The following is a 20,935-nucleotide window of genomic DNA, read 5'->3' as shown; positions in this document are numbered from 1 at the left end:
TTTCAGTTAATTACTTTTCTCTTTCTTCTTTTTGTGTATATAATAACTGGAGCCTAAGGGGATCCATCCTGCCTAAGAGGTTAGATTTTATTACTCTTTTAAAAAGAGCATCCTTGATTTTTTTTATTGCTTTGATTTGCTACTCTAGTACATTTTGAATTGTTTAAATACCAAGAGGCAGTACATTTTATTTTCCTTGGAGAAATACTTTCAGTTCTGGAAGAAAGAGATAAAATACAACTATTTGCTTAGAAAAAAAGCTGCAAAGTCAAGAAAGAGCAATGTTAAAATAAAGATGTCATCCATCCTCTTATAAAGAACTAAATTTAAATGAAAACATTAGAGAATATTTCCAAATGTTTTCTGTTGTATTTTTAAAGATCAGTGTAATATTCTGAGTTACATTTATAAATGTCAACCAAGCATTAGTATTTGTAACCATGTTTTAAAAAGCAAACTGTACTGTCTTATTGGGGACATGCTTTTATGATCTTGTAACAAAGCAAGTAGAACAGTTTAAAACCTCAGTAACTCTTTTCACAGCCTGCCACCAACCCTTTCAATGAGTTATTAGGTTCTTATTAAAGAGATGTAGACTAGAAAAACAAGTAACAAAGTAACTTTCAGAAAGTAACAAAGAAAGTAACAAAGCTTACTTTCACATTGAGAAAAAAGTATAGGCGGGAGAGCTTCTTTTACTCAATGGCTTCTCCCAACTGATAAAGGCATTTTAATATGGCACAGTGGAAGTATCATGAGGCTGGGGGTTCTTCCTAGAGACAAAACTGTAGAGTTTAAGATAACTGCTGTTGTGTTCAAGACCCCTCAAGATCCCGACTTTATGATGTAGCTTTTATGGTGAATCCAGAATCCTCCATTTGCGGGGAGGCAGAAACACAAAGACACAGGGTAAAGGGTTAGAGAGTTCTTAGCAATGTAAGAATGACTTCTCCTTGGAAAAAAGGCTTGAATGTTCAAGACTGAGCTCCCAAGGGGTAGAGGTGGGCCAGTGGATTCCATCCTTGAGGCCTAGACTCGAAGGCCTAGGTTGCTGATCAGGGTAGTTTAGTGGGAACTTAAAGTGAAACGTATACACAAATAAGAGCACTTACCATTTCTGGATTCTCTGCTGCTTGCTTTACCATCTTTTCTGAGATCATCTTTTTCAAGCAGCTACTCAGCAAAAAAGCCTAAAAAATCCAGAAAAAAAGAAGTCTCTCAACTGAAGAGACTTCATTCTCTTCTTTCCCTCCTCACACCATGAAGCAGATTTTGAGTTCTGCCCTCCAATAGTATGAGTTTGGATTTCTTCAACTTCCATAACTTTGTGTAAGGTGCAATTAGCAAGTAATGATAAATTTTCTCAATCATGTAGATATATTTACAGTAAAATTTTAAAAGACAGGTGAGAAATGGCATGGATCTCATTACTTCTCTTTTTCCCTTTTGAAACTTCCCCCTCACATCCCATTTTTTTCTGTTACTTTGCAAGCAGCTCATGTTTTACAAGCAACAAATAATAAAAACTGCTTATTACTTTAACCAAATAAGCTGATGCTGTTCAATCTTACGGTTAATTGTATGCATAATAACTGAGACACCTATTATGAGGCATAAATAGTAACCTGTCTGCTTGAAAGACTATATTAAGCGCCTTACGGCTTTTACTGAACTAAAAGAAATTAGTTGTTTTTCTTCACTTTCTTATTTTTCTGGTATCTTTAATCATTCACCTTCAAGTCTGACAGTTGCCCCCAATATCACCTGTGGCTTTACTGTTCGTTCATCATGGTTAGTCCAAGACGTGTTATGCATCTTGCTACACAAAAGCTGGGGCTTCCTTGTTCCAGGATCTTTACCCCTATCTGCCAAATATAAGGTACCCTATAATGTTCCCATTTGTTCCTTTCCCATTAATTCTTTTTCTCTCTTGTTTTGCTCTCAGTTCTTGCCTTGCTCTCTGTTCCCTTTCAGCGCTACCAAGGTTTGAGACAACTGCTGCTCAAAGTTTGAGGCTAGGTGACCTTAGTATAGGCTGAGTTTGTGCTCACGGATGGTCACTGCAATGGGAGTTGGGTGGGGCAGAGATGATGGAAAGGAGGAAAGAGAGAGAAAACTCAGATTGTGGTGGTAGCCCACGTAGAAAACTCTTGGAGGATAGTTCATAGAAATAATTAGAGGGAGAGTGGGCTACATAGAGAGAACATCTCAAAGTCTTGCAGACTATAGAACATGATAGGAATTCACTTTATTTTAAGGGGACAGAACGGTGGGAAGAGAGAAGAAAGACACTGCCACTAATAAAGAAGAGTAACATACGCATACGCAGGGTGTATATACAACAACAATAAATGTTGACTTCTTGGTTTTGATAAGAACTAACCCTGTTTATCTGTGTATATATGTAACCTACATAAAACCAGGGTATGAAATAGTTAAACAACTACCCCTGAGCTGAGGCAGCTAGGAAGGCTGTTTAATGGTGTCCCACAGGTATGGACTGATTTGCATTATTATACAATGTACATAAATATGTAGGTTAGGACTCTGCTATAAACCAGGTAATGTTTATTAAATATAAAAGTACTGAGCTTTTGTTTAAAGGGCTGAATAAAGATTTGGGCCCAAGTCCTCAGTTGTATGTATTTGCAAGGCACACAGCCACATTTCTGCCTTTTGCAGAAGTAGCCCCTGGGTGCATATCAATAAACCTACACTCCAAAGGAAGTAAGGCCTTACTAGGAATCATTTAAAAGAATGTTTATTATACCTCTCTATAGTGGCTTAAACTCATTTGCTACAGACTAGATTAAAAGACCATAATAAAATTTAACTATTGCACTTAGCAATCTGGGGGAGGGAGGGTGGTTTCACTACTAAAATCTATCTCTCCAAGTGACTGCAAATCTTGCGTAAGCAAACATCCTGCAATTTCCCTAAGAATGCTTCATATTAAAGGTAAACCTGAGGACCCATTTCTTTTACCTAGGATTTTCGTTTAACACTTCATGTTTTTCAGAGAACTTTGATATCTATTATCTCGTGATCACAACTGTACTACAAGTAGAGAGTTGAACAGACCTTTGGCTACCTAAAACCAGAATGCTCCATGGAACTTAGTGTGACCACCAGGGACTCCAGTTGAGCATAATGTTGACAAAAGGATTACTTTGCTATTTTTGTTTCATTTTAGAACATTTGTAGTTTTGACTCCAAATTGAAATTACTTAAGTTAGTTCAGTAAAAGGAAGTTTTATATTGAATTTGGTGTTTAGAAAACTAGATCTTGTTTTCAGAATTGCTTTTCCAATTTTAGTTATAAGCCTGTGGCAGACATGGACAGTTTGCTATCCAACAGCCCCTTTCCCTTCTAACTGAACACTGTTACAACAGATTTTGTTTGGAATGACCAGTGCTCGGCTCCAGGCAATGACTCATGCTTATTCTGAGCTGATTATGAATCCTGTTCCTCTTTGCTACATGCTTGATTTCTAGACTCCCTTGCAGCTAGCAGTGGTCATGCAACCCAGTTCTGGCCAATGAGACATAATGGAAAGCCTACCGGGCGCTTCTGGGGTAAAGCTTTTGCTTTCCAGATAAAAGGGATAGCATTTATCTGCTTGGAAAAGATCAAGAGAATTATAGAGATGCCAGTCATCTACCTGTGGTATTCTTATTCAGATGATAAAAATCTATATTGTCTAAACCAGGGGTCAGCAAACAAATTCAGCCCCCAATCTATTTTTATAAATAAAGTTTTATTGGAACATTGCCGTACCCACTTGTTTACATACTGTCTGTGGCTGCTTCTGTGCTACAACAACAGAGTTACGTAGTTGCAACAGAGACCATATAAACCTTAAAATCTGAAGTGTTTACTATCTGGCCCTTTGAGAAAAAGACTACTGACCCTTGATTTAGGCCACTGTTCGTTGAGTCTTCTGTTATCTAGTAACAAAATTCTTTTTTAATTGATATAAGGCTGTGGTGACTAGTAAAATAAAACAAAACAAAAAGCAAACAAATTATATTAGGTCAAAAAGAAATTGTGTAGCATATTCTAGCACTCTGCTCCAGTTGGTAATATACTTTGTCCACCCCAGCAAGCAAGAGAGCATTTCAGCATAGGTCATTTTCATGCTCTGTCCTGAGAACTCACCTGTTTGGTGTAAATAACAAACCACTGCCAGCGACTATCCTCGCTATACTGAAATCTGAGCTCTAAGTTCTGGTTCAGAGTTCGCTGGGGCCCATCCATATCCAACAGAGTCCCCTACAGAGAAAAAGATATTATTTGATATTCAATAGAAATTTAAGTGTCTCTTATGTGTTGGCAAAATATCAACACAAGTGAGACCGCCCTTATTACAAAAAGCTATCAGTCTATGAGGAAACATGAGAGTAAATCGTCACTACAGTTGGATATAATAAGTGTTGTAAGAGAAGTAAACACAGGTCTATGGAAGTAAATAGGATGGGCATCTAATCCAGACCAGGAGGGTAAAGGTAGGCTTCTCAGAGTTGGGGGATATGAGCAGAAATAGAAACTAAGTTTGTCATGTGTGGGGTTTTTTGGGGGCCTGGGGGAACAAATGGTTCCTAGCAGAAGAAATAAGTACAAATTCACTGAGGTGTGAGGGAACTTGGCACATTAGCGACATGGCAAGGGATTAGTGTGGCTGAAGCACAGGCTGCAAGGCATGTGAGTGGTGAGAGAAATTTAGGGAGGGAGGCTAGGGCCACATTCCTGAAAGCACAGGAGGAAGCACCTGGGATTTTTGCTCTACAGCATCTCTTCCATTTCCTCCTAGTAACAGAGTCTCACATTCTCTTGGGAAAACCTTCCCTCTTCCACTGCGGCTTTCTAGGTAGGACTATCAGGGAACACTGCCCTCCTGGGTGGCACCTGATCCAAGTTCATGCAATTGAACAAATATTCTCTGTGCTCCTCATCTGATTCCATAGCAGAGAGACTCAAGGAGCAGCTCTTGAGAAAAAAAATTCCTAGAAAATTTCCTAGAAAATCTGAGCTTCTTTTGCTCCTGATTTTCCTAAATCTCTGCTTCAGCCCTTCCTTTAAATCAGTGAGTTACCCCGTATCCTTCCAATAAATTCCTTTTTTCACTAGAGCCACAATTGTTAGTTTTTCTATTGCTTGCCACCAAAGGGCCCTAACTCTTACAGATTTTACAAGCTAAGTTAAGGAGTCTGGACTCTAGTTTGAAGGCAACAGGCATGTATTAAAAGATTTTAAAAGCTGGATAATAACACAATTAGATTTATGTTTTAGAAATATTGCTCTGACGCCATCAATGTAAGAAATGAACTGGGAAACAACTGCTTTGACACTGAACAACAGATAATACATGACTATTAACTCGGGGAGAAAAAAAGTGAGGTGAGTCCTACACTTTTACAGTTTACTGCCTGAGGGAGTCTCCAGGATTCAGAGCAGGGACGGGGGACCCAAATAGAGCCCCGAGTTCTTGCTGAGTTGAAAAGAAAGAGATAGAAGTTTGAAGAAGTTCAGGTTAGAATTTGTGGGACAGAAGACCAAAGACAAGGGCTTTATACAGAGACAAAGCTCCAGAGAGCTCCTTTCAGATCTTTAGTTGAATAATGATCAGAGTCCGTGTGGGGATGTACAGATGTGCACGCACATCTATGTATGTGAGGCTTTATATGGGTGAGTTGTATGGTATATAAATTATATCTTGATAAAGCTATTACAAAGGAAGGGAATGATTGTGTGGTGCTGGTGGAGGGATACAAACATAGGTCAGTGGAACAGAATAAAGAATCTAGAAATAGACCTGCACAAATATGCCCAACTGTTTTATGACAAACATAGAGAAGCAATTCAATTGAGGAAAGATAGCCTTTGTAACAAACAGTGCTGGAACAATTGGACTTCCATAGGCAATAAAGGAACCTTGTTCTAAGTTTCACACCCTATACAAAAAGAAACTCAAAATGGATCATAGACATAAATGTATAACCTATAACTATAAAACTTTTAGGAAAAAACCTAGGAAAAGAACTTCAGGATTTAGGGTTTGGCAAAGACTTGATACCAAAAACGCAATCTATGAAAGGAATAAACTGATGAATTAGACTTCATCAAAATGTAAAACTTTTGTTCCATAAAATGCCTGTTAAGAGGACAAAAAACCATAGAGAGAGAAACTATTTGCAAACCACATATCCAACAAAGGACTAGTATCTAGAATGTACTAAGTGCTCTCAAAACTCAACAGTAAACTAACAATCTAATTAGTAAATGGGCAAAGGATATGAAAAGACATTTCACCAAAGAAGATAGACAGATGGTAAATAACCACATGAAGAGATGTTCAGCATCATTAGCCATGAGGGAAATGCAAATTAAAATCACAAAGAAATACCATTACACACTTATCAGAATGACTAAAATAAAAAATAGTGACTATACCAAATGCTGATAATGATGCAGAAAAACTGGATTACTCATACATTGCTGATGGGAATGTAGGTTGGAATAGCCACCCTTGAAAACAATTTGGTGGTTTCTTAAAAACTAAACATGCAACTTCTATATGACCCAGCAATGCACTCCTGGGCTTTTATCCCAGAGAAATAATGATCTGTGCTCAGACAAAAAAAAAACTATACATGAATATTTATAGTAGCTTTACTCATAATAGCTAAAACTGGATACAACCAGGTGTCTTTCATTGGGTGAATGGTTACACAAATATTGGTCAGTCCATAACATGGAATACTGCTCAGCAAAGAAAAGAAACCAACTACTGATATACACCACAACCTGGATGAATTTCCAAAGAATTATGCTGAGTAAAAGGTTACATACTATAGGATTTCATTCATGTAACATTCTTTTATTTTTCTTAAGGTAATCAATTCTCTGCTTTTATTTATATTTCTACCTTCTAAACACAGTCAATTGTTATAATTCATAGTAGTCATGTTCTATAAAGTCACTGTAAACACTGAATTACTGAATACTGAACATAGACCAAGGGGAAATACAGGTTTATGTCCTGTGAACCTCTGGTCACAACATTTTCATCAACTGACCAATATATAACCTCATTTTATGTGTGTTTGTTTTATTTTTAAATGGTTTTACTGAGGTATGGTTGATATACAATAAACTGCACATATTTAATGTATATCATTTTATGAGTTTAGACATACGCATACATCCATGAAACCATGACCACAATCAATGTAATAATTATGTCTATCACCTCCAAAAGTTTCATATAATATTCTTGAAATGATGCACTATGGAAATGGCAGACAGATAGTGGTTGAGGCGTTAAGGAGGAGTAGCGGTGGGAGAAAGTGGGCATAACTATAAAAGAGGACATAGCTATAAAAGGCCAACATGAGGGTGGTGATGGAAATGTTCTGACTCTTGATTGTACCAATGTCAATATCCTGGGTGGTGATATTGTACTATAGTTTTGCAAGATGTAATAATTGAGAAAAATAGGTAAAGAGTACACAGGATCTCTGTACCATTTCTTACAACTGCATGTGAATCTACAATTGTATCAAAATTAAAAGTTTAACTAAAAATAATGAACTGTTCAAAGCAAAAATAATTGTAATGTGGCATGAGGCTAATAATATATGTAGAGATAAAGTTTGGCAACCACTATCATAAAGGACAGAAGGGGCAAATAGAAGTACACGGTTGTCATGTTTTTACACTTCTTGTGAAGTGGTATATTTGAAAGTAGACTAAAATAAGTTAAAGATGTATATTAAAAACTCTTAAATAATCATAAATAAATAAAAAATGTATAGCAAATTTAAAAAGCCAATAGTACAAACAAGTGGAATCATAAAATAAGACAGGAAAACACTGATAAAATGCAAAAGGCATAGACAAATCCACAATTATATTTGAAAATTTTAACACTCCTTCAGTAACTGATAGAACAAGTAGAGAGAAAATGTAGAAGGCTATAAGAGATTTGAACACTATCAACTGATTGACATTTATAGAATAATCTACCCAGTAGCAACAGAATACACATTCTTTTCAGATGCACATGGAACATTTACTAAGATAGATCAAATTTTGGGCCTCAAAACAAATTCCCATAAGTTTAAAAGGACTGAAATCATATGATGTATTTTCTCTGACCCCAAGAGAGAAAAAGTGAAGCAGGAAAAAGGGTTAGGAGGCTGTTGGATCCATCTAGGCAGGAAATATTGGGAGCAAGTGATGAAGGTGGAGAGAAAGGGAGAATTCTAAAAAATAACAAGGTTGTAGAATGCATATGTCTCCACCAGCAATTAAACATGTAAGGTAAGAGAGAGAGAAAAGTCAGAGATATAATTTCAACGTGACCTGTTTGGTAATTAGGGGGTGGCAATAGAAGTCCCATTTACCAAGATTGGGAACACAAGAGGAAGAACCCTAGGATGGGCATGAGAGAGAAAGGATGAGTCTGGTTTGGGGAGAGGTTGAGTTTGAGATGTCCATGAGACAGCTGGTGAAGACGTCCAGAAGGCAGCAGGAAACACTGGGCCTTTTGAGAGGGGTCTGGGTAATCGATTTCAGAGAATACATAGAGGAAAGATGCTAGAAATAGAACCCCAAGAAACCAGCATTTTTGGAATTGTCAAAGGGAGACGTGGCCCACAAAAAGGGGAGGAAGGAGAGGGAGACACCTAGTACTCTTCCAGATAAAAAATTCCCATGGATTCTGTGGATTTAACAGCTGGTAGTACAGTTGCTTTAGTAGTATTTGCCCTCTACTAGTTAACCTCAGTTTCCTGTGTAAAGTGGATATTCCCATTTAGTTCACTGAGTTATCGTAAGAATTAAATAATAGATGTGGCAGTGTCCCACACAGCACCTGGTACAAAGCATGTACTCAACAAATCCAATCATAAGGGTTTCTTTTGGAAGATGGCAATATAGGTATGATGCCAGTGGTCTTTAAGTATAACTGGCTGGACAGCATCCAGTTTCTAAGGATAGAGATCTTGTCAGTACTAAGTACATATTGAGTGTTCTATACATGGTAGCTGTTATTTCTGTATGCTGTTATTACTATAGCCACCCTTCAAGCAATAGAGAAGCCTATTGTTGGAAGGTGGAAAGATGGCTGTTGCTACTGCTGTGGGTGGGAAACTTATATCAAACAATAGATAAGTTTTACCAGTGGGTGACACTTACTGTGGCTTAGATGTTAGTTCACTCAAGGTACTGATTCAAATGGCAACTTTGTCGCCCTAGTGTCAACATTGTCACCCTAAAACAATAGGATTTTAAATCATGAGTGGAGATGTTAAATCATGAGTAAGGCAGTGCCAAGATACTCACAAGGAAAGTGACCTGCCAGCACTTCACTCTGTTCATCTGGAAAATGATGTCCTGGGTCTGGTTATCAGGCAGGGTTATGGAGCAGCTGATCTCGTTATTGCCCACAGAAAGAATGGCCCCACAGCCCGGTTCTGGGTAGTCACAGGTACAGGGGTCCAGCTGCATGTATCCATAATGCTGTACCTCCTGGGACAGCTCCAAAAACTGCTCCAAAAGAGGGTGTGAGAGGTAGGAGGAAACAAAAGACCATTTGATGAAAACCTCACGTCAGAAGCTACTGCCATTCTAGGAGGACACATGGTATTAAGTTACAGTGAATGCACCTTTTTCTTCTGGACAATATGAAGACAATGCGCCCTGTGCTCTCTGACAATAAGGCCTGGGGTAGTTCGTGTTGGGTTCTAACAGGGCACAGACCATTTCTGCCTCATGGCATTACGTCTCTACTCCTGTTGCGGTGCTTGCTACATACTGGGAATGAAAATATTGGATGTGTGAATGATAAATGAAGAAATGAGTAGAGGGAATAAATGAATGAGCAGATATGATTCATCTCAGCAGATTATAACAGCAAAATAAACAAAAAGTATACATTTAAAATGTGGTCTTTTAAAAAACTAAGCTGAAGTCTATGTAGGAGGAAAGTAGTTCATTTTTACAGTAGTTCATTTTGTGATGGTGATGTCATTGTCAAAGAAACAGATTTTGGAAATAGACATGAAATGAGAGCAAGAGTAAGTCTGCTTTCTTAACAGAGTTTCAGACAGCCCCAAGTGTCAAGGGAACACTTTTATGTGATGTTTTGAAGTTTAGATTTTCCCTCTGCTTCTGACATGACTTAAGAACAGAGGGCAGCTGCAGTTCACAATTGTGGTCCCAGCATCCCATCCTGTTTATGTCTATTGAGGACTTATCATTCTTTTTAACAAAGTGATTATTGACGGTTGCATTTAAATAAACTGCTATCAGCTTGATGACCTCTACCTTGTTCTTCCAGCTTTCACCATGGTCCTGCCTGCTAGTATGTGAGATGTGTATGCACAGAGGGGAGTTCTCACTTTAACAACTTTAACACATAAATTAGAAAAACCACCCAGTGACAACCTGGCTCTTTCCGGTTCCTTTCCTGAAGCAAGGTAACTTACGCCTCCCTTTCAAGTACTACATGAAGCACTCTCTAAAAAATGTGCTGAGACACATGCAGTACCTTTGGTACAAGGTGGGAGAAGTATTTGAGGCTCCTCTCCCTCCCAGCCACCTGTTGTACCAGCTCATTGTGCTGTAGCCCAGGCATTCCCCTTAGGAGATGCATTAAGCTGCCGGGCCTCCTCTTGGGTCAGAAATGACAGGTTGTGAGTAGATGTTACTTGTGCAGGGGTGGAGCCAGGAGCTGAGTAATCCTGCCACACAAAGCATATAGTTTCATGCTCTTCCTACAAAAGTTTCTTATTTGTTATATGGTATAAATCATTAATTGTTTAATAACACTTTAAGAATTGTAATAAACTCTTAGCTGCAATGCTCTAAAAGAGATGAAAACTTTTTGTTTAATTAAATATTAAGCTGCATTTCACAAGAAATTTGGTGATGAATAAGTAACTTGTTTAAAATACTTGCTGGCATTTGCCATTCAGCAAGAGGGTGCAGTAATATTACTGATTGCATGAAAACCAGAAGACAGAAATCTGCAAGGATTATCTACTCGAAAATAGTTCTAAGAAGACTGTGGGGCACCTCCATTTGGGACCCCTGACCCTTTACTTTTAATATACTATCCTCTTTTTAAAACTCCAAAAAAAAAAAAAAAAAAGACTGTACCTGGAAAAGATAATTTAACATGTGTAACTGCAGAAGGTATGTTTATATATTTTCATTTAGATCAGAGGTTTCCAAATGTTTCTGCAGAGCCACATAGTAAATATTTTCCATTTTGCAGGCATATGGTTTCTATTGCAACTACTCACCTCGGTAGCTCTACCACAAAAGTAGCATTGGACAATACACAAGTGAATGAGCATAGCTGTGTGCCAATAAAATTTTATTTACAAAAACAGTTGCCCATACACCATAGTTAGCCTATTTGATTTAGATAAAATGACTGCTTCTTTAAATGAATTTCACTAATTTTTCAGTTCTGAGTTTTGTTGTATATGTACATAAAGTAAAGCAATAGTTGCTAATGTGTTGGCTCCATTAGCAGAAGAAGAATTTCACAAACATTTAAATAATGCTGATGTTATAGCAGTATCCTTAGATGCTTCAAGAGAAAAATCACTTAATTTGAATAATGATTCAATTTTTTTTCAGAGAGTAAAACACTCACACACACCCTGTCCCCACACAGCGTGTATGAGTCAAACGAGCCATATTTTAACAGAAGAAATGGACTCCGCTTCATTCTGTTGTCTTTTTTTATTCTTTACACTTAGTCAATGTTCACCACTAAAGTATTGATTTTGAACAAAATGCAAAGAAAACTTAGAGGACTGAATTTAGAAGACAAATTCATGCATGTGAAGTTTTTAAAAGACCACCGTAAAAATTGTATCATAAAGACTTCTGGTCAAGATGGAGGAGTAGGTAAATACTGTGCTTGCCTCCACCCATGAGAATTACAACTAAACTACAGAACAACCATCATGAAGAACCGCCTGAAGACTAGCTGAACAGAAATCCTATAATTAAGGACATAAAGAAGAAGCCACAAGACTGAAGATGCAGAGTGGGCTGGTCCCACATCACATGTGGGGGTTAAAAATTGGGAGGGATATATCAGCTGCAGAATTCCCCCCTGAGAAGTAAGGGATACCAGTCCCACACCGGCTCCCCAGCCCAGGGTTCCAGGGCCAGGAAAAGAAGTCCTCATGACTTCTGCCCGTGAAAACCAGTGGGGATTGTGGCTGAGTGAGACAAAGGGATGCTGGAGATCCAGGCATTCCTCTTAAAGGGCCCATACATGGACTTACTTGCTGAGGGATTCACTCACTCCAGCACTGGGACAGGAGCTCAAAGCGCATTGAGGAAATACAGGGATGAACTGAATTGTCTGGTTTCAGAGTGAGGGCTGGAAAGGCAGCTTTCTTTCAGACAGAAGTGCTGGCAGATGCCCTTGTTCCTTGGTTGAGTCCTCCCACTACAGAGCCTGCAGGCACAGGTAGGCACCAAATCTAAGTCTCCATCAAACCTGGCTAACACCATTCACCCAGCCCTGGTGATTCCCTGAAACACTGCCTTATCCAACTTGTGGGACCACCGAAGCCTCTTCCAGCAGTTTTTCCACACAAATAGCTTGACTTGGCTCATTCCGTGGACTTTCTAACATTTCTCAAACATTCACAACCCCCAAACAAGCAGCAGCTGGCCTAGGCATGCCCATATCACTTGGTAAGTGGCCCCAAGCTCAGCACCAGTGGCAGCCAGCCTCTTAGTTCTCAGCTTAGCTCTTCCAGGTGCCTCCAAGTCTAACACAAGTGGCAACCATCTACAGATCACTTTGTAGCTCATACCAAATGGCACCAGACTGGGCACAGGCAGTGGCTGACCTTGTCCTGTACCAGAGCCCCCACCAAGGAGCCCCAGAAACCAACACACCCAGTGGCCAGCTTCAGACCATACCAGAAAACCACCCTACCACCTCCACAAATGACACACCCAAAGGGTGAAGTAGGCAGGCACCACTGTCCCACTAAAGTGAATCCTGATCTGTGGGGTCAGTCCCTGCACAACAGCTCCTCTGCTCTAGTCACAGCCATTCCTCACAACCAAACATCCAGAGAGTCAATTCCTCCCACTAACATGCCAACAGCAATCAATGCTCAACTACAATTGGAGGGCACACACAAACTACACAAGGGACACACCTGGAGCACCTGGCTCAGGTGTCTAGGGAGACTAGGCCACTGGCCCACTCAAGACACCTATCAAATAAGTCCACTCTACCAAGACCAGGAGATGTAGTACATTTGCCTAATACATAGAAACAGAGAGTCAGTCAAAAAGGGGAGACAAAGAAGCATGTCCCAAATGAAAGAGCAGAACAAAAACTCTAGAAAAACAATGAAACAAAATGGATACAAGCAATCTACTAGTTGCAAAGTTCAAAACACTGGTTATAAGGATGATCAATGAACTTAGGGGAAGAGTAGATGAACTCAGTGAAAACTTCAACCATGAGATAGGAAACATAAAAATGGAGATTAAAAAAACATAAAAAATAACCAGTCAGAAATGAAAAACACAATAATTGAGATGAAGAATACATTAAAGGGAGTCAATAGTAGATTAGATGAAACAGAGGCTTAAATCAGTGATTTTGAAGACAAGAAAGCAAAAATCACCTAAACAGAACAGCAAAAAGAAAAAAGAATACAAAAAAATGAGGACAGTTTAAGGGGCCTCTGGGACCACATCAAGTGAAACAGCATAGGGGTACCAGAAGAAGAAAAGGGAGAGCAAGAAATTTAAAACCTATTTGAAGAAATAATGATGGAAAACTTCCCTGAACTGGTGAAGGAAGTAAACATACAAGCTCAGGAAGTGCACAGTCCCAAAAAAGATGAGCCCAAAGAGGCCGACACCAAGATACATAATTAAAATACCAAAGGTTAAAGACAAAGAGAAAATCTTAAAAGCAGCAAGAGAAAAGCAGTTAGTTACCTAAAGGGAGTTCCCATAAGACTGTCAGCTGATTATTCAACAGAAACTTTGCAGGCCAGAAGAATTGGCACGAAATGTTCAAAGTAATAAAAAGCAAGGGACCTACAACAAAGATTGTAATACCCAGCCTATCATTTAAAATTGAAGGAGAGATAAAGAGCTTCACAGACAAGAAAAAGCTAAAGGAATTCATTACCACCAAGCCAGTATTACAAGAAATGTTAAAAGGACTTCTTTAAGAAGGGAGAAAGCAAAAAAATCAAAGAAGATCAAAAGTATGAAAAAAATGGCAATGATTGTATCTATCCATAATCACTTTAAATGTAAATATATTAAGTGCTCCAATCAAAAGACATAGGGTAGCTAAATGGATAAGAAAACAAGACCCATGCATATGCTGACAACAACAGACCCACCTCAGATCTAAAGATATACATAGACTGAAAGTAAAGAGATGGAAAAAGATATTTCACACAAATGGAAATGAGTAAAAAGCTGGATTAGCAATACTTATATCGGACAAAATAGACGTTGAAACCAAGGCTACAATAAGAAACAAAGAAGGACATTACATAATGATAAAAGGATCAATCCAACAAGAGCACCTAAACCTAGCAAACATCTATGCACCCAACATAGGAGCACCTAAATATATAAAACAAATATTGACTGACATAAAGGCAGAGATCGACAGTAACACAATCATAGTAGCAAACTTTAAAACCCCCATTGACACCAATGGACAGATCTTCCAGACAGAAAATCATCAAAGAAACAGTGGCCTTAAATGACACAGTAGACCACATTAATTTAATGTATATTTTTAGAACATTTTACCCCAAAGCAGCAGAATATATGTTCTTTTCAAGTGCACATGGAACATTTTCTAAGACAGATCATATTTGAGGCCACAAAATAAATCTCAATAAGAAAAGACCACAATAGTATGAAACGAGAAACCAATTACAAGAAAAAAACTGAAAAAACACAAACACATGGAGGTTAAATAACATGCTACTAAATAATGAATGGGTCAACGAGAACAAGGAAGAAATCAAAAGACCCCTTGAGATAAATGAAAATGAAAACACAATGACATGAAATCTATGGGACACAGTGAAAGCAGTCCTAAGAGGGAAATTCATAGCAATGCAAGCCTAAAGAAAACAAAAAAAATCTCAAGTAAACAATCTAACTTTACACCTAATGGAACTGGAAAAAGAACAGCAAACAAAGCCTAAAGTGAGTATAAGGAAGGAAATAATAATGATCAGAGCAGGAATAAATGAAGTAGAAGCTTACACAACAATAAAAAAGATTGATTTTCAGAGCTGGTTTTTTGAAAAGATAAACAAAATTGACAAACCTTTAACCAGACTCATCAAGAAAAAAAGAGAGCGGGCCCAAATAAATAAAATAAAAAATGAAAGCAGAGAAGTGAAATGGACACCACAGAAATATAAAAAAAAAAATTTAAGAAAATTTTATGAGCAACTATACGCCAAAAAATTGGACAATCTGGAAGAAATGGATAAATTCCTAGGATCAGACAATCTTCCAAGGGTGAATCAAGAAGAAACAGAAAATCTGAACCAACCAATTACTACTAATGGAACTGAATTAGTAATCAACAAGCTCCCAACAAACAAAAGTCCAGGACCAGAGAGCTTCATAGGTGAATTTTACCAAACATTAAAAAAAAAAAAAAAAAAAGTTAACACTTATTCTTCTCAAACTATTCCAAAAAACTGAAGAGAAGGGAAGGCTCCCAAGTTCACTTTATGAGGCCACCATTCCCTGATCCAAAACCAGACAAAGATATTAATAAAAAAAAAAAAAAGGGAAAGAAAATTATAGCCCAATATCCCTAATGAACAGAGATGCAAAAGTCCTCAACAAAATGTTAGTACACTGATTTCAGCAATACATTAAAAGGATCATACATCACAAACAAGTAGGATTCATTCCTGGTATGAAAGCTTGGTTTGATATCTGCAAATCAATGTGATACACCACATAAAGAAAAAGAAAAATCATACAGTCATATCAATAGATGCAGAAAAAGCCTTTGACAAAATCCAGCATCCATTTATAATAAAAACTCTCAACAAAGTGGGAATAGAGGGAACATACTTCAACATAATAAAGGCCTTATATGAAAAACCCACAGCTAACATCATATTCAATGGTGAAAAACCGAAAGAAAGCATTTTCCTTAAGATCAGGAACAAACCACTTTCACCACTTTTATTCAACATAGTATTGGAACTCCTAGCCACAGCAATCTGACAAGAAAAAGGAATAAAAGGCATCCAAATTAGATAGGAAATAGTAAAACCCATTATTTGCAGATGACCTGAAACTATATACAGAGAGGACCCTAAAGATTCCACTAAAAAAAAAAAAGAATCCACTAGAACTGATAAATGAATTCAGTAATGTAGCAGGATACAAAATTAATATTCAGAAATCGGTTTTGTTTTTATACAACAATAATAAATATCAGAAAGAGAAATTAATAAAACAATATCATTTATAATTGCACCAAGAAAATACCTAGGAATAAATTTAACCAAGGAGGCAAAAGATCTGTATTTGGAAAATTATAAGACACTGAAGAGAGAAATTAATGAAGATACAAATAAATGGAAGCACATACTCTGCTTATAGATGGAAAGATTTAACATCATTAAAATGTCTATAGTACCCAACGCAATGTATTGATTCAAGGCATCCCTATCAAAATACCAACGACATTTTTCACAGAACTAGAACAAATAATCCTAAAATTTATATGGAACCCAAAAGACCCTGAATAGACCCAGTAATCTTGAGAAAGAAGAACAAAGTTGGAGGTATCACATTACTTGATATCAAACAATACTACAAGGCTATAGTGATCAAAACAGCATGGTATTGGCATAAAAACAGAGACACAGATCAAAGGAACAGATGATAGAGCTCAGAAATATGCCTATACCTATATGGTCATTTAATCTATGACAAAGGAGGCAATAATATACAATGGAGTAAAGACAATCCATTCAATAAATGGTGTTGGGAAAACTGGACAGATACATGCAGAAAAATGAAACTGGACCACCTTCTTACACCATATAGAAAATACACTCAAAATGAATGAAACACTTAAATGTAAGACCTGAAACCATAAAACTAGAAGAAAACACAGGCAGTCAACTCTCTTGACATTGCTGTTAGTAACGTTTTTTCTGATATCTCTCCTTGGGCAAGGGAATCAAAAGAAAAAAAAAGTAGGACTACAACAAACTAAAATGCTTTTTGCACAGCAGAGGAAACCATTAACAAAGCAAAAAGGCAACCTGGTGAATGGGAGAAGATATTTGCCAATGATACATCCAATAAGGGGTTAATAAGCAAAATTTATAAAAAGATCATACAACTTGACACCAAAATAACCAACAATCCAACTTAAAAATGGGCAGACGGCCTGAATAGACATTTCTCCAAAGAAGACATACACATGGCCAATAGACATGAAAATATACTCAACATCACTAATCAACAGAGAAAAGCAAATTAGAACCACAATGAGATATAACCTGATACCTGTCACAATGGCTATCGTCAGTACATCAACAAACATCAAGTGTTGGTGAGTATACGGAGAAAAGGGAACCCTCATGCACTATTGGTGGTACTGCAAATTAGTGCAGCCACTATGGAAAACAGTATGGAGGTTCCTCAAAAAATTAAAAATAGAACTACCTTATGACCCAGCAATTCCACTCCTGGGTACTTATCCAAAGAAATCCAAAACACTAATTTGAAAAGACATACATATGCACCCCTGTGTTTACTGCAGCACTATTCACAATAGCCAAGATATGGAAACAACCCAAATGCCCATCAATAGGCGATTAGATAAAGAATTTGTGGTATATCTATATATGGAGTATTTTTCTGCCATAAAAAAGAATGAAATCTTACCATTTGCAACAATATGGATGGACCTTAAGAGTATTATGCTAAGATAAGTCAGAGTTAGAAAGACTAAATGATTTCACTTATATGTGAAATCTCAAGAACAGAATAAACAAGCAAACAAAACAGAAACAGACTCATGGATACAGAGAATAAACTGATGGTTGCTAGAAGGGAAAGAAGTTGACGGCTGGACAAGAGAGATGAAGCAATTATAAAGTACAAATTGGTAGTTACAAAATACTCATGGGGATGTAAAATACAGATTGGGAAATACAGTCACTAATATTGTAAAAACTATGTATGTATAGTGTCAGATGAGTACTATACTTATTGGGAGTATCCCTTCATAAATTATATAAATGCCTAACCACTATGTTGTACACCTGAAACTAATAAAAATAATACTGAATGTCAACTATAATTTAAAAATATGCAGTAATGGAATTTAAACTACAACATAGGGAATATAGTCAATGGTATTGTAACAGCTATGTATGGTGTCAGATGGGTAGTAGACTTGTGGGGTTATCACTTTGTGAGGTATGTAAATGTCTAATCATTATGTTGTTTTTGTACACCTGGAACTAATAAACAAAAAGAATATAATTAACATTTTTAAAAAAAGAAAACAAAACCCTTACATATGTTGCCTACAAGAGACTCACTTCAGATCAAAAGACACACAGACTGAGAGTAAAGGGATGGGACAATGATATTTCATGAAAATGGAAACAAACAAGCAAAAAAATCTGGGGTAGCAATACTTATACCAGAAAAATAGACTTTAAAACAAAGGCTATATAACAAGAGACAAAGAAGGACCCAATAATTCCACTTCTTTGTGTATTTATCTGAAGAAACCCAAAACGCTACTTCAAGGGAGACACGTGCACCTGTACATTCATTGCAGCATTGTTTACGATGGCCAAGATGGGGAGGCAGCCTGGCTGGCTGTCAATGGTTGAATGTATAAAGAGGAGGTGGTATACACACATATATATATATAATGGAATATTACTCAGCCATAAAAAGGGATGGAATCTTGCCATCTACAACAACATGGATGAACCTACAGGGTACTGTGCTAAGCGAAATAAGTAAGACAGAGAAAGATGAAAACCATGTGATTGTCCTTAAATGTGGAATCTAAAAAACAAAATAAGTGAACAAACAAAACAGAAACAGACTCATAGATACAGAGAACATTTTGATGGCTGCCAGATGGGAGGGGAGTTGGGGGGATGGGTGAAAATGGAGACGGGAATAAGATGTGCAAAATGCCAGTTATAAATACTCATTGGGATGTAAAGTACAGCATAGGGAATATAGTCAATAATACTGTAATAACTATCTATTGTATCAGATGGGCACTAGACTTATCAAGGTGATTACTTTGTAAGTTATATAAATGTCTAATCACTGTGTTGTACACTTGAAAATAATATAATATTGTATGTCAATTGTAATAGAAAAATAAAAAATTATTTAAAAGAATAAAAATTTTAAAAATAGTATTATAAAATCAGATGAAACAGTCATCATGGAAAATAAAATTTGTTTTGTGGCAAAAATACAAATTTTGTTAGAGCATAGCAGCATGGTTAAAACCAATATTCTTACTAAATGAAAAAGTTTATAGAGCATAAATGTCCTCAGAAGTGGTAATTGTATCCAAAGTAGCAGAAATATTCTAGCCATCAAAACAGAAGCTGTAGGGATGGCCGGTTAGCTTAGTTGGGTAGCTGCGTGGTGCTAATAACACCAAGGTTGCCGGTTCAATCCCCACATGGGCCACTGGGAACTGCACCCTCCAAAAAAAAAAAAAAAAAAGAAGCTGTAATTGTAAAAGTTTACAAACAGGCAGAGAAATTGAACTCCAAAACTTCTGTGACAAAGCTATGATGGAATACCAAGAAGGAGAATATACTAAATCATGGCAGTATGTGCTTTTTCCTTTTCGTCCCCCAGTCTCATCAGTAAAATTCTCAAATTATCACAGACTTTGAAGAATTATTCTATATCAAGCTAAGTATAACTGAATTCTCTAAAGTTTGTTCAAAATCAATGCTTTAGTGGTGAATAATGGCAAAGTCTTAAAGAATAAAAAAAGACAACACAATGAAATAGAGGCCATTTCTTCTGTTAGAATGTGCCTTCTTTGTCAGACTTGCATGTACTTCTTGGGGGCAGGGGTGTGTGACTTGGCACCATCTTCACAAAGTTTTAAAAATGGCTGTTTAGAAATATATTCTAAAGAATAATAGAATGTGTACTCAAAGACCGAGGATGCAGCTGCAGTGTGTAGGGACCTTCAGCCAGGAACCATACCAGGTGTTGGGAAAACACAGGGACATATATATTATTAGACACAGTCCTGAGGCTCATGATGCTCGCTGCCAAAGTGATTTATAGCAGCAACAGCTGGAAAGAACCTGACTTTCAATCTCAGGAAACTGGTTAGCTAAATGATAACAAAACGTAAAATGGAGTACTCTGTGGTCATTAAAAATGTTGAGGGTCTATATTAATTAACTTGATAAAGGATTCACAATATATTATATTTTTTAGATTCTTTAAACAAAAAAGTCTTTATTAATTTTATAATCAGAAAAATCAATGAAAGTATTCTCGTTGCTTTAAAAGAGCCCCATGTTGATGGTCTTATAAATTACCAACAGCTCAATTCCAATATGTTTAATTCCCTTCCAAGGGATTTCTTTGGGTGCAATATTTGATTTACCTTTGTTTGGTTGTCTTCTTTCTGGAGAGCCTCTAATTTCTGCCTCTGCAACTGGGTCGGTTTGGCCCATTCTTTTTCAATGTCCTGTATTGCCTTAAAACAACATAAGTTGTAAAATCAGCAACTTAACAGAAATGAATTACTCTGACAAAAACATAGTCATGTATGAAAGGCTATAAAAAACAGACCCAAGAGGACCTAGTATGTCATAAAAGTTACTTTTTAGT

The 20,935-nt window shown here is 37.2% G+C and overlaps 1 protein-coding gene across 4 annotated transcripts in view; it reads right to left on the bottom strand.

The window, feature by feature from the left end:
• SNX31 (sorting nexin 31) overlaps positions 1-20,935 on the bottom strand; it is a 75,007-nt gene that overhangs the window by 12,865 nt on the left and 41,207 nt on the right. For 3 of the 4 annotated variants that reach the window (XM_019716373.2, XM_019716374.2, XM_074316486.1), the window contains exons 9-12: positions 20,709-20,801; positions 9,347-9,550; positions 4,160-4,273; positions 1,113-1,190 (exon numbers count right to left, since the gene is read on the bottom strand). In XM_019716373.2, coding sequence (XP_019571932.2) covers positions 1,113-1,190; positions 4,160-4,273; positions 9,347-9,550; positions 20,709-20,801 — 489 coding nt within the window. The remainder of the gene's footprint in view (positions 1-1,112; positions 1,191-4,159; positions 4,274-9,346; positions 9,551-20,708; positions 20,802-20,935) is intronic. The other variant, XM_074316487.1, reaches the window with a different exon arrangement.

This window comes from Rhinolophus sinicus, linkage group LG12 (genome assembly GCF_036562045.2).
Source record: "Rhinolophus sinicus isolate RSC01 linkage group LG12, ASM3656204v1, whole genome shotgun sequence".
Lineage (NCBI taxonomy): Eukaryota > Metazoa > Chordata > Mammalia > Chiroptera > Rhinolophidae > Rhinolophus > Rhinolophus sinicus.
This window is presented reverse-complemented; position numbering and strand designations above follow the sequence as displayed.